The sequence below is a fragment of the Sorex fumeus genome, unplaced genomic scaffold (genome assembly GCF_029834395.1).
Source record: "Sorex fumeus unplaced genomic scaffold, SorFum_2.1 ptg000008l, whole genome shotgun sequence".
Taxonomy (NCBI): Eukaryota; Metazoa; Chordata; class Mammalia; order Eulipotyphla; family Soricidae; genus Sorex; species Sorex fumeus.
Genome location: NW_026606065.1, coordinates 14,039,508 through 14,053,973, shown reverse-complemented (window position 1 = coordinate 14,053,973; position 14,466 = coordinate 14,039,508). Strand labels below are relative to the sequence as shown.

At 41.1% G+C, this 14,466-nt stretch overlaps 1 protein-coding gene across 9 annotated transcripts in view; it reads left to right on the top strand.

The window, feature by feature from the left end:
• The window catches only part of FAM135A (family with sequence similarity 135 member A), a 142,701-nt gene that overhangs the window by 109,878 nt on the left and 18,357 nt on the right, over positions 1-14,466 (top strand). For all 9 annotated transcript variants that reach the window (XM_056109611.1, XM_056109600.1, XM_056109591.1 and 6 more), the window contains 2 exons: positions 3,872-3,963; positions 12,952-13,049. In XM_056109611.1, the coding sequence (XP_055965586.1) occupies positions 3,872-3,963; positions 12,952-13,049 (190 nt within the window). The remainder of the gene's footprint in view (positions 1-3,871; positions 3,964-12,951; positions 13,050-14,466) is intronic.

Genomic DNA, 14,466 nt, shown 5'->3' with positions numbered 1-14,466 from the left:
CTGGGTTGGCTGCATGCAAGGCAATGCGCTTTTTGATGTCCTGACTCTACAGCTGCCAGTTTTGTTTTTTGTTTTGTTTTGTTTTTGTTTTTGTTTTGTTTTTGTTTTGTTTTGGGTTTGGGGTTTTTTTTTGTTTGGGTGTTTTTGGGTGTTTTTTTGTTTTGTTTTTTGGTTTTGGGCTACACTTTGCAATGCTGAGGGATTACTCCTGATTCTAAGTTCAGCCATCACATCTGACAGCACTCAGGGTACCATGTGGAGTGCAAAGCAAGCACCTTTACCCATGTACTATCTCTCTGGCAGAATCACATTTCTGGTGCCCAGAATCATAACTGGCAGTGCTGGATATCACAGTGATGTAGAACAGTGTTGGGTATCCACTACTGCATCTATATCCCTGGACCTTATTTTGGGCTATCATTTTTTGTGTTATAAGATTAATATAAGTAACTGGTACCCTTAAACTATATTGAACATCTCTTAATAGTTTAGCACCTTTTTATTTTTGCATTCTATTTTATATACTGATTCCACATCAGAAATTGCCCTTGTCTCTCAATTAAAATAGTATCAGCCCGGGGCTGGAGCGATAGCACAGCCGGTAGGGCATTTGCCTTGCACACAGCCAACGTGGCCGACACGGGTTCGATTCCCAGCATCCCATATGGTCCCGCGAGCACCGCCAGGAGTAATTCCTGAGTGCATGAGCCAGGAGTAACCCCTGTGCATCGCTGGGAGTGACCCCAAAAAAAAAAAAAAGTATCAGCCAGTGACAATGAAAAAGAAAATCTGCAAGAATTATTAAATATTATTATGAACTCTTCTTAAAAATTGTCCTAAGACCAGAGATTATCCAGGGGATAGGACAAGTTCATTGCCCAGTACCGCAAATAACCCCCACGAGCACCACCAGGGGTAAGCCCTGAGCACTGCCAGGCATGGTCCAAAACCCCCTCCAGAATGTCTTATGTTCTAACAAACCAGCATAAAATTTGTACAAATGTGGGAATAAAAGCAAATTAAGAGATGGGATACAGAGCCAACCTAACAATCACACGCTACTCAGACTTTAGCATTATAGAAAATACAGGTATCAAAAACATCGTCAAGTAGATCCTTTTCAGTCAATTTAGTAAGTAAAACTTAATTCCCAGAATTTAAAGGCAAATAAATATAAGGAAGTTTATAAGTATACCATTATCCTATCAGCAATTAAGTAAGAAACTATTAATAAAATTTAGTTTGGGGTCAGAGAGATAGTACAGTGGATAGGACATTTGCCTTGCACGTGGCCAACCCAGGTTCCATCTCCAGCATCCCATGTGGTCCCCTGAGCACAGAACCAGGAGTAACCCCTAACACCCCCCCTCCCAAAAAAAAAGTTAGTTCATACATTGGGGATATGTCTTTGGTAGAGTTTCTGGCTTGCATAATTGAGTCCCTAGTTTGATCCCTGGCACCACACACACACACACAAAAAAAATGTTACAACCAAAGTTAAGCTTCAAATAGCACTATACTAGTTAAGTAATTAAAGCATTTATATTTCCAGTCAATGGAAACATACTTCGTAGCAAAATAGTAGACATACTCCTTTTGAAATCAAATAAAGCAGTACATGAAATACCTAAGGGGTAAAATATTCAAAGGATAAATTTAAAATTCAGCAATTATTTATTGTGTGTTAATATTCCATAAACAAAAAGATGGGGCTGAAGCAATAGTACAGCAGCTAATGAGCTTGACTTATATATGATTCACATAGGGTTGATCCTCAGCATCCCATTTAGTTCTCCAAACCCACCAGGAGTAATTCCTGAGCCAGAAATAACCCCTGAGCACAGTGGAAGTGGCCCAAAAAAATAACTTAAAATTCACCATGCTAATTTTAAAGAAAATTTTATATTTTGTATTATATTGCGATTATTTCCTATTGATTTATTTTTCTTGAGGCATGCAGGTTCATAAAACTATATATATATATATATACTTTTATATATGTATATTTTTAGGAGTACATTTTCACACCTCTTCGTAATGGGTGTTACCACACCCACCAACCAAGGTAATTAAAATTAACAATCTTAGATTATTAAGGGGTTTTGTTTGTTTGTTTGTTTGTTTTAGTCCACATAAAATTACAAAATTATTCATGATTGGATTTCAGGCATACATTTTGACAACAATCCCTTCACCAATGTCCATGTTCTTCACCAGTTCCTCTCCAGTCGTACCCCAACCCCGTTTACCTTGCACCTACCAGTCTGACCTTTAGGAACATTTGGTCAGGTTTGGTTTGTTTTGGTTTGATTTGGTTTGGTAGGTGGCATGCGTTTTGGCACTGGTTACAGTGCTGTTGCTAACAGGGTTTCATACTTAGCACTTTACCACATTTTAGCACCACCTCCTCCTGCGGGTTGAACTCTTCCCTCCATCATAGTCATTGCCCCCTCCCTTCCTATACCCCAACCTCTCCCCACACTCAAGTGGCATGTTTCCTATGAAGACTTATGTGTCCATTGTCTTTGCACATTCATTATTCCACCGTTATGTTTCTTTATATCGCATATATAATCTGAAATTAGAAATCTCTCGCTCTAACTTCACTCAATACGATACTTCCCACGTCCCTTCATGTAGAGCACATTGCATGGTTTTTATCTTTTTTTGTCCAAGTTATATCCCATTGTATATATGTACCACAGTATCATTTTAACACTTCAGTTGTTTCCAGATTTTTGACTATTGTGGATAGTGCTGCAAAGAACATAGGGATGCAAATGTCTTTTCTCTGTTTTGTGTTCGGGCCAAGTAGTGGAGTTGCTGGGTCAAATGGAAGCTCAATTCCTAGTTTTTTTAGGATTGTTCATACTGTTTTATAGAAAGGCTAGACCTGTCGACAGCCCCACCAGCAATGAATAAAAATAGAGTCCCTTTCTCTCTGCATCTATGCCAACACTGGTTGTTCTTGTTCTTTTTGATGTGTGCCAAGATTTTTATTTAAACTTTAACCAGTACCCCATAAAAAAGTTAACAGATAAATTCTAAATCTAAAATGCATTTAAGTTTTGTTCAACTAACATGTTGAGAGGTGATAGTAAAGAATGCTTAAGTTATTCATTGCTACTGTAGCCAGTATCACCAAACTGAATTGGTGATATATAGTGATATATTGGGCTGGAACGATAGCACAATGGTAGGGCATTTGCCTTGCACACAGCCAATATGGCCAACCCAAGTTCGATTCCTCTGCCACTCTCGGAGAGCCCGGCAAGCTACCGAGAGTATCTCGCCCGCACGGCAGAGCCTGGCAAGCTACCCGTGACATATTCAATATGCCAAACACAGTAACAACAAGTCTCATGAAGGAGACATTACTGGGCCCGCTCGAGCAAATCGATGAACAACGGGAGGACCGTGACCATGACCGAGTGATATATTACAGTTAAATATGTCAATAGGTGGCAAAATGAATACATCAATGGATGTGAACCTCCTTAGAAACAAAACTATAGGGGCCACAGAGTAGTATAGATGACAGGGCACTTACCTTGCACACAACTGACACATGGTTCAATCCTCGGCACCCAATATGACCTCCCAAGCACAGCTAGGAGTGAACCTTGAGTGCAGACCCAGGAGTATACCCTGAATCATACCGGTTATGGACCCCCCCCAAAAAAAAACCCCACAAAATATAAAACACTGCCTTACTTGTAGAAGTAAAATTTAAAAATGGTAGATTTGTAGGTACATTATTTATTCATAACTGAGATATGCTTTTTAAAACTGTAAAAATAAATGTATACTTTGTAGCTTTTACTTTATTTTATCCTTTAGACATAATTTTCCCATGTTCTTTATTTTCTAGGAAACAGTGCAGACCTCCGATTAGTAAAAACTTATATTGAACTTGGACTACCTGGGGGACGAATTGATTTTCTTATGTCTGAGAGAAATCAGGTACAATATGGTGGTGCTTTCAAAGGAAGCAAACATTTTAATACTAGTTTCATTATAAATATTTGCTACTACAAAATTTCTGTAGTATAAATAATCTTTGTGATTTCTGTGAAATCTAACATTACTGTGTTTGGTGAGTAGTTCTTGAATATTTTTCACAGTGAGTGGTTTGGAGGCTTCCCCAGAGTAACAGGAAATTCTTAGACAAAAGAAAGGTGTTTGCCCAAATGTTAGGCTCAATTCTGACACCTTCTACCCAAAGATAACTTCCAGTTCCATTCGCTGAGTACTCAGACTCCCAAGAAGCTGTTTCAAAAATCTGCAAATCCGTGGGGTGCACAGGGCATATATAAGTGATTAACTCATTGGTCATTGGCTGTTGAACCCAAACTCCTGCTCACTCCTCTCTTTGGGAAGGGGGATTTCCTACCCTCTGACCAAGTGGTCCTTCCTCCAGCAACCAACCTCCATTGTTAGGAGACTCCCCAGGTTACCTTATTACCATAACAACTTTATCATCCTCAATACTTTAGGAATTCCAAGGCTTTGGGAGAACTGTGAGTATGGAACCTTGGTTGAAGACCAAATATGTCATACAAATTACCAAATAAGTTTTTCTTATAAATTATAATATCACAATGAAATAGAAATTCAGCTCAATCAATCAGCTCTTTATGTGTGCAAAGTTTCTAGAATTTTCACACTTCTGTGCAATATTTTATTAATCCATTATGAATAGTCTGATGTTTAATGCTGGAATTTGGCTAAATAATTAAACAAATGTTGTTTTAAATACAGTGAAATGTTTCCAAGGGAGTTCAGTCAAATCTTTTTCGACTTGGCCTGTGATGCTAATGTTTTACTCCTACCTCTCTGCTCAGGGATCATTTCTGTTAGTGCTTGGGGGACTTTATGAGAACCTGGGATCCACTCCAGGTCAGCCATATGCATGGGAAGTGCCCTCCCCTCTACTCTCTTGTTCTACCTAACTGTACACCCTCTCATTTATATACCTTTAAAGGAGGACCTATGGCCTATTCTTCTTGTACTTACAGAATATCAGAAATACAGGAAATTTTCCTCTTTATCTGAGTTCAGTATTACCCTATCAAAGCAGACAGATACGAATTAAAAAGAAAACAATCCCAATACAACAGATATATAAAATGCAAATTGTCACTGTCCTCCCATTGTTCATCGATTTTCTTGAGCGGGCCCAGTAACATCTCCATTGTGAGACTTTGTTGTTACTGTGTTGGGCATATTGAATACGTCACGGGTAGCTTACCAGGCTTTGCCGCGTGGGCAAGATACTCTCAGTAGTTTGCCTGGCTCTCCGAGAGGGGTGGATGATTAGAACTCGGGTTGGCCATGTTGGCTGCATGCAAGGCGAACGCCTTACTCGCTGTGCTATCGCTCCAGCCCATCCTGAATAAAATCTCAGCAAACCCAATTAAATAGCACATCTACATTAAGGATAACATAGTATGAGTAAGTTTAATTTAGGAATGCAAAGTTGGTTCAGTATATTCATCAATTAATATAATACACTATGTCAACAGAAAAGACAAATCATTATCTAGAGATACAAGAAACTTTTGGCAAGATTCAACACCCATTCATGTCAAAACTGTAAATGAGGAACTTCCCTATTATAGTAAACACCATATACAACAAGCTCACAGTTAACATCATACTCTGCAGTGAAAAACAGAAAGCCTTTGTCTATGATCAGGATATGGTAAAGATGCCCTCTTTCACCACTGTTATTAAAATAGGTTTGAAAGTCCTCTCGGGCTGGAGTGATACCATAGCAGGTAGGGCGTTTGCCTTGCACACAGCCGACCCAGGTTCGATTTCTCCACCCCTCTTGGAGAGCCCGGCAAGCTACCAAGAGTATTCCACCCGCACAGCAAAGCCTGGCAAGCTACCCATGACATTTTCAATATGCCAAAAACAGTAACAACAAGTCTCACAATGGAGATATTGCTGATGTCCACTCGAGTAAATCAATGAACAACAGGAGGACAGTGACAGTGGAAGTCCTCACCACAGCAACAGGGCAATAAAAAGAAATCAAAAGAATTCAAATTGCAAAAGAAGTTAAAACTATCAATCACAATTTGCAGATGATGCTAGTACACATAGAATATCTTAGACTCCCCAAAACTTTTTTTTAATTGAATCACCGTGAAAACAGTTACAAAGCTTTCAGTTTATGTCTCAGTCATACAACGATCAAACACCTATCCCTTCACCAGTGCACATTTTCCACCACCAAGTACCCCAGTATACCCCGCATCCCACCCCTCCCTCTGCCTGAGTGGCAGATAATTTCCACTTTACTCTGTTTCTGCTTTGATTCCATTCAATATTTTGGCAGAAGACCGGACATTATTGTTTGGAATTTTCCCCCAACAAACAGACATGCCGAAAAGGCATCCTTTAGATCATTTGTTTTCTATTGCTGATTATGAAGAACATATGATGTCGCACAGGCGCAGTAACGATTTTGGAATTCTGATATTTTAGTAATTAAGTCCAGAGGGATTTCTGCCCAAAGCTGCTGGGTTCTGAGATTGTTTGTGTGCCTCTGGGTTCATGGCCGTTAAGGAGCTCAATAAGTAGCCAGAGGAGCCATTCGTGGGCGGCAACTCTGCTTCTCATTCGGGCAAGGGAAAAGGGCCGGTTCCACCCCCTATCCCATGAGGACCCATGTGTCTCATCACTGCTGGCTCATATCTGACTGTCTAATAGGCTCTGAAATATGGCAGCCACTGTGCTGCCAGGGGAGTAGGCAGAAGGGACAACACAGACTCTCCAAAACTTTTAGAAACAATGCAGTAAAGTAGCATACTACAGTTAGTGCCAAAAAAAAAAGTTGCATTTCTATATATAAGCAACAAGCTAGAAGAAAATATTTTAAAAAATAATTTTATTATGGTGTTTCCAAAAATATAAAGTACGTAGGAATCAACTTTACAGTGGAGGTGAAAGACTTATATGTCAAGGACTCTCACACTATTAAATAGTAGAGGACAGACAGATATAGGAAGTGTTCCATGTTCATGACTTCAGATAACAACATTGTGGATATGACCATCCTATCCAAAACATCATAAGACAATAAATACCCGTCTTCTGGAATTGTCGTACCATATTTGATAGGGTTCAAATATGGTAACACCTACAAGGGTGATTAGAGGTCACCCCAAAAGCCTCTATACCTTTCGGAAAGACTGGCAAGCTACCGAGAGTATTCCGCCCGCACGGAAGAGCCTGGCAAGCTATCCGCTGTGTATTCAATATGCCAAAACCAGTAACTACAACTGGTCTCATTCACCTGACCCTGAAGGCTTCACCGACATGGCAGCACTGAGAAGGATGAGAAAGGAGAGGCCGACAAAATCTCAAGGCCGACCTAGGCTGCCACAACGAAGGAAGACAAAAATGATCGTCTGTACTTTCAATGCACGTACGCTAGCATCAGATGAATCCATCGAGGACCTGATGGTACAAGCGCGAATGATCAAGTACGACATCATTGGTCTGACCGAGACAAGAAGACACGAATCTCACCATGCCGTTTTCGACACTGGAGAAGAATTGTTCCTCGGAACATGCGATAAAAGAGGTGTTGGAGGCGTCGGTGTCCTTGTCAACACAAACTTGGCCAAGAGCATTGATTCATTCGAATGCCTAACAACCCGAATCGGACGTTTACATTTGAATAGATGTGGCTCACTGCCTGCAGTTTCTATCTTCGTTGTCTACGCACCAACATCTCATTATGATGAAAGAGAAATCGAGAAGTTCTACATGGAGCTAGAGAAGTTCTATAAAGAAGACCACACCTTCTACAAGATCATTGTGGGTGATTTTAATGCCAAGATAGGACCGAGAAGATCAGCTGAAGAACTTCACATCGGGACCCATGGCCTAGAATGGAACGAACAGGGTGAGAGACTGTCTGAGTTCATCATGTCGACCAAGACCATTCATGGTAACTCACAGTTCCAGAAGGCAGAATCTAAACGATGGACATGGGAGTCTCCCGGTGGACGATTCCACAACGAAATAGACCACATCATATTCAATCGACGGTTTTGCCTGACTGATGTCGCTGTTGTCCCAAAATTTCGAACGGGATCGGACCACCGTCTCCTTCGTGCAAAATTCTACTTCACAGAGCGGGGAGAAAGGGCTGCAAAGTTCAAAAAGAGAACTCCCAGAACGACCACCAACTGGGAACTCTTTGGTACTATTGCGGCAACATGGGAAGATGCCATTGTTGACAACATTGACAAGGAATACGATCGACTGGTTCAGCATCTCCATGAATGTGCGAGGAACGCCAAGAGAGAGATAGCCACAAAAAGTCGCCTATCTTCGAAAACTCTTGAGCTAATTCGCCAGCGTGGTTTGGCGCATGCCTCAGGCAACCGCAAGCTAACGTCCGAGCTTGCAAAGCAGTGCAGAGATGCGATCAAGGAAGACCTCAAAGAGAGAAGAGCAGAAGTACTGGTAGATGCGGCAGAAGCCGGGAAAAGTATTCGTAACGCCCGCCTGTCCTTCGCCAACTATAAGACCAAGATGACTGCCCTCCGATGTCCTGATGGATCCATCACATCCTCCAGAACGGCAATGGAGAAGATTATCCATGACTTCTACTCAAATCTCTTCGATAGCCATGTCCACTTGCCGACATACCAAATTCCACAGGATGGGTATGCCGTTCCCAACGTTCTCCCTTCCGAAATCCGACACGCCATTTCGTCAGTAAAGAAGCAAACAGCACCCGGCCCAGACAAGGTCAGACCTGAACACCTGAAGAACCTGCCGTCAGTACTCATCAATACACTGGCTCGGCTCTTCACTCGCTACCTGTCTGAATGCAAGGTTCCATCTCAATGGAAAACCAGCAGGACCGTACTACTGTTCAAGAAGGGAGACATCCATGACATTGGCAACTATCGCCCGATCTGCCTATTGTCTGTCATCTACAAGTTGTTCACTCGAGTCATCCTGAATAGGATTGGCAGAACACTAGATGAAGGACAACCATGTGAGCAAGCAGGGTTCCGCAAAGGATTCAGCACCATCGACCATATCCACACGATAACCAAACTCATTGAGGTTTCTCGGGAGTTCAAGATGCCGCTCTGCTTAACGTTCATTGATTTAAAGAAGGCCTTTGATTCTGTTGAGACGGAAGCGGTCATTGAAGCCCTAGCCAATCAGGGCATTCAAGCCCAATACATCAGGATCCTCCGTGAGCTGTATTGCGGATTCACTACCAGGATCTCACCATTCTACAAAGAAGTGATCGTTGATGTCAAGAGAGGGGTGCGGCAGGGTGATACCATTTCACCGAAACTCTTCAGTGCCACCCTCGAGAACATCATGCGACGACTGGAATGGGAAGGAATGGGAGTGAAGATAGATGGTCGGCAACTACACCACCTCCGCTTTGCTGATGACATTGTTTTAATAACACCAAACATCAGCCAAGCGGCACAAATGCTGGCCGACTTTGACCGTGAGTGTGGAAAGGTAGGACTACAGCTGAATCTTACGAAGACTATGAGAAACAGCCTTGTTCCTGACGCCCCATTCGCTCTCAATGGAACGACCATCTCCGAATGCAACAGCTATGTGTACCTAGGTCGAGAGGTCAACATGACAAATGACCTGGCACCCGAGCTGCGCAGGAGGAAGAGAGCGGCTTGGAACGCCTTCAAGAACGTCGAAGAAATAGCTAAGAGGACGAAGAACCTCCGGCTCCGGGCACATCTCTTTGATTCCACTGTTCTTCCTGCATTAACATATGCCTCAGAGACCTGGGCCCTACGCAAACAAGATAAGAACGCCATTCAGGTCTCCCAAAGAAGAATAGAAAGAGCTATGCTTGGAATATCACGTTTCACTCAAATGAGAGAACGAATCCGGAGTTCTGACATCCGTCGACGATCAAGGATCAGGGACGCTGTCTCATTTGCCAAGGTGTCGAAAATCAGATGGGCTGGTCACGTAATGAGATTTAAAGACGACCGTTGGACTAGAGCTGTTACTGATTGGATTCCACGGGATGTCAAGAGACCGCGTGGCCGCCCACCTACCAGATGGTCAGACTTCTTTGTCAAGATCATGAACGATCGGTTTGAGGCCCTCCATGTTCCCGGAGCGAAGAGATGCCATTGGCCTACACTAGCACGCGACAGGGACAAATGGAGACGTTACTGGCGCCCGCTCGAGCAAATCGACGACTAACGGGAAGTTAAGTGATTAAGTAAGTGATCCAAAACATTACACAGATTTAATGTGATCTCTGTCAAAATTCCCTTTTCTTGTTTGTTTGTTTAGCTTTTTTTTTCTTCGCTTTTTGGGTCACACCCAGAGATATTCAGGGATTACTCCTGGCTCTGCACTCAGGAATCACTCCTGGCAGTCTCGGGGGACCATATGGTATGATGGGGATTAAACCCGGGTCAGCCATATGCAAGGCAAATGCCCAACTGCTGTACTCCAGCCCCCATGGTGTTTTTTAAGGACATAGAACAGATACTAAAGTTCATAAGGAACCACAAATGTCTCCAAGTAGCCAAAGTAATTCTGACACAAGGTAGATGGAGGGGCATTGCATTCACTAACTTAAAATTACTATTTATAATTCTGGTAATGAAAACAGACTCTCAGACCAGTGGACTAGAATTGAGACCCCAGAAGTAAACTTACAGATCATGAGGTTAATTTATGACAAAGGAGCTAAGTAACAAGAGCAAAGAATTTCAGTTAATGATACTGGGAAAACCGGAAAGCACATGCACAGAATGAAGAAATAAGACCCTATACACAAAGGTTCATGCTGTTTCATTCATTAAAGAGCTCAAAATTAGAACCAAATCTATCAACTGCTTTAAGGAAAACATCTTGGCAGATCTCTGCATGACAGTGAAGAGATGTCTTCAATTTTTTCGCTCCATTGGCAACAAAATAAACAAGCGAAACTAAACACATAGTTTCGTTTCAAACTAAAAAGTTTTTGCACTGCAAAAAACTTGAAAGCTGAAATAACAGACACTACTGAATGAGAGAAATATTTGCATGCCACACATCTGATATGAGTCATATCCAAGATAATATAAAACTCAAAACAAGGAAATAACTTGCTTAAAATAATGGGAGAAGAGCTGAACAGGCATTTCTCCAAAGAAGACATACAGATCGCTAGTGGACATTGTAGGATAACATTGATTTGTCCTTTCTGCCTTGTCTCAAGGAGCTTAGGTTTGTTGGGTTACACCCATCACAGTGCTCCCAAGGCACTCCCATTTCTCTGTGTTTATCTGTAACTTCTTTCTTTGTGCTCTGCTTTCCCAACCAGTCACCTTTATCTCCTAATCAGACTCTGTTATCTTATAAATATTGCTTTTCTTTTCTCCTTATGTACTTTGCACAGTTACTTGGGAGCACTGTCCTTTTTGTATAGACACAGGAAGACAGTTAATGCTATGTGTTTGTAATTTGGGAGTTAATTGACTCCAAATAATATTCCCTTTGGGGTATCTGTTTTCTCAACTTACGCCTCAGTTGCCCTTACTTCCTAGCACCCAAAAAGCAGAGTCCCAAAGATGAACTGGATGGACCCAAGGCAAGTTGTGAGCTACCCTGGCATCAAAATGGGCCAGGCAAAAGCACCAGTAATACTTTACTATAAGTTAAGAGCATGGACAAATTCTGTCAATGAGGATCCAAAAAGTAACAGCTGGATTAGGACCCTGCTAGGGTTAGGAAAAACTAGCCTGAGTACTATAGTCTGAGATCTAGAGCAAGAAATCCCCAGGAGAGCTACCCAACAAGCTTAAGTGTCCATACTGTGTCTATAGTATGTGTTCATACTCTTATTGTGTCCATACAGAATGACTAATATTATTAAGGAGTAGAATTAAAATGAACGTTTAAATGGCTGTTGTACTGAGGAAAGGCGAAACACACCCTAGGTGGTATTTCACCCTTGAGCAGTTCTCCTGGCTACAGGAGATCAGGAAGGGCTTTCATCTGTTGATTGTGCTACAAGACCTGGGTATGGTTGTTACCACCAAGGTTTGGAGGGTGTGAGAGACTAGCAAGGGGGACAGAAGGAGAAGGATGTAGGGGAAGAATGTAGTAGGGGAGAAGAATGTAGAGGAGAAGAATGTAGGAGCAGGGTCCGGGGAAGAGGAATCAACGAGAATCAGGGGATCAGGGAGGATTAAGGGGAATCCAGGAGAAGGAAAAGAGATTCGGGGAAGGAGACTCAGAGAATGGAAATGAGATTAGAATAAACTGCAATTGTTACCAACCAGTGTGGCCCTCATTTCCTCCTTCATCTGCCCCTCGTATCAGCCTTCCCAGGTGGGGAAGCAGCCCAAGAACACCGATCGCAGGTGGCGAGAGAGAGCCGTGGGTTTCGTATTTGTCTTATATGGAAAAAGTTCTTCCTCATTGCTTATTAAGTGAAATGTGGATGAAAACAAACTTGTGCCAGTGGGAATCTATAAGTCTGGAAATAGCCAATATTGTGTGTTGAAGCCTCATTCATTGTTGATGGAACTGTCTGCTAGTTCAGCATCTGTGGAAAACAATATGGAACTTTTCCCCAGCAATAAGTCAAAAATGGAAAGTCAATGGTCAGATGGTACCATTCATGTGGTCTGTAAAGGAAAAAAGTTAAGGAATTGGAAATGTCCAAGGAAAACCTTAGATTCTCGCGGCAGAACTGGGACTACAAAGTGGAAGTAAAGAGTAGGAGGGAAATAAGGAAAGGGAGAGGAAAAGAAAACAATTTTTTCCCTAGAATTGACTTTATGCTCAGTAATGGGTTTATTTCACTAACTTCTCAAAGGAACTCTGATTCTAAGTATATATTTAATGGCTTTTATTCCACTTTATATTCGGTTTGTTATGCGGTTAAGCATATTTGTGTATAACACATCTGTTTTTGTTTAGAATGATACTTTCGCTGATTTTGATAGCATGACTGACCGCCTTCTGGATGAGATAATACAATATATTCAGATTTACAGTTTAACAGTCTCAAAAATAAGGTAACTGCTATATTACACAACTTAATTTTATGTGTGAATTAGAGAAAAAATAAATACATTTTGTTTTAGGATTGTACTATTCTGAAACAATACCACAACTCTAACTAAAGAGAAAAGACATTAAAATATATTTTAGAAATGAAGCATATACCATCTGATCTGTTTATGTGACTTGCTCAAAATTGACTAATCTGTCGAGACAGAAGTAGGTTAGTGATTGTTTAGGTAGGAATGTCACAGCTAAAGGAGGTGGTGGGAAGATCTAAAATTTCTTAGGATGGTTGTGCAATTCTGTAAGTACACTAAATATCATTGAATTGTACCTTTTAGAGGGATTAATTGTATGTATGTGAATTATATTTTAATAATGCTGATAAAAAGAAAGTTGATAGAAATGGACATGTAGAGAAATGGGTATACCATCTATTCTAAAATAATGATGAGCCCCCCAGAAAAGCTCTTCTAACTTAAAATATTCGTAAATAAAGGTAAAATGTTTTATTAATGTTATTTTCTTTGTGTAAGCTTAGATTTAGAAGTTTCCCTGTGCCGTGAAAAGTGCAGAATCAAAACCCTTTTTTGGAGTAAGACCCAAAAAGAAGAAAAAGATATCTAGTTAATGAATCATCCTACATATATACAAGTTAATGGCTTTGCTTTAAATGACTGACATGTTAAAAACAGAGGTATATGCGTAAGAAGACAAATTTATTATCTAATGTAACATTGCTTTTATATTTTGGGGCCATACCCAGCAATGCTCAATACTCCTAGCTCTGCATTCAGGAATCACTCCTGACATGTTCCAGGGACTGTGTGGGATGCTGGGAATGGAACAAGGGTCTGTTACATGCAAGGCAAGCATCTTACCCACTGTACTACTTCCGGGCCTTACTTTTTATATACATTTATTTTCAAGCAGTTATAAACTACGAATTAAAATTTTTTAGTGTTATCTTTTAAATTCAGATTATATAATAACAGGAATTTTCAACATTCTCATAGTCTTTCTTCAAAATATAGATTATTATAGGGGTCAGGAAGTAGTTCAGTGGATTGGAGCTCATACTCTGTGTGTAGAAGCCCCAAGTTCGGTCCTTGGTATCACTTGGTCCCCCAGGCAGAACTGAGAGTGACTCCCCAAGCACTACTCGGTATAACCTAAAAACAAATTTAAAAAAGAATGGAAAGCAAATTTGGGGTCCAAAGAGGTAGTACAGTGGGTTAAGGCATTTGCCTTACACGCAGCCAATCCAGGTTCAGTCCTTGGCGTCATATATGGTACCTCAGTCCCTGCCAGGAGTGACTCCTGAGCACAGAGCCAGGAGTAAGCCCTGAATACTGTCAGATATGGCCCTAAAACAAAATAAAACAAAGAAATGACTTATTTCAAGATATCAAATTATAATTTTAGAAC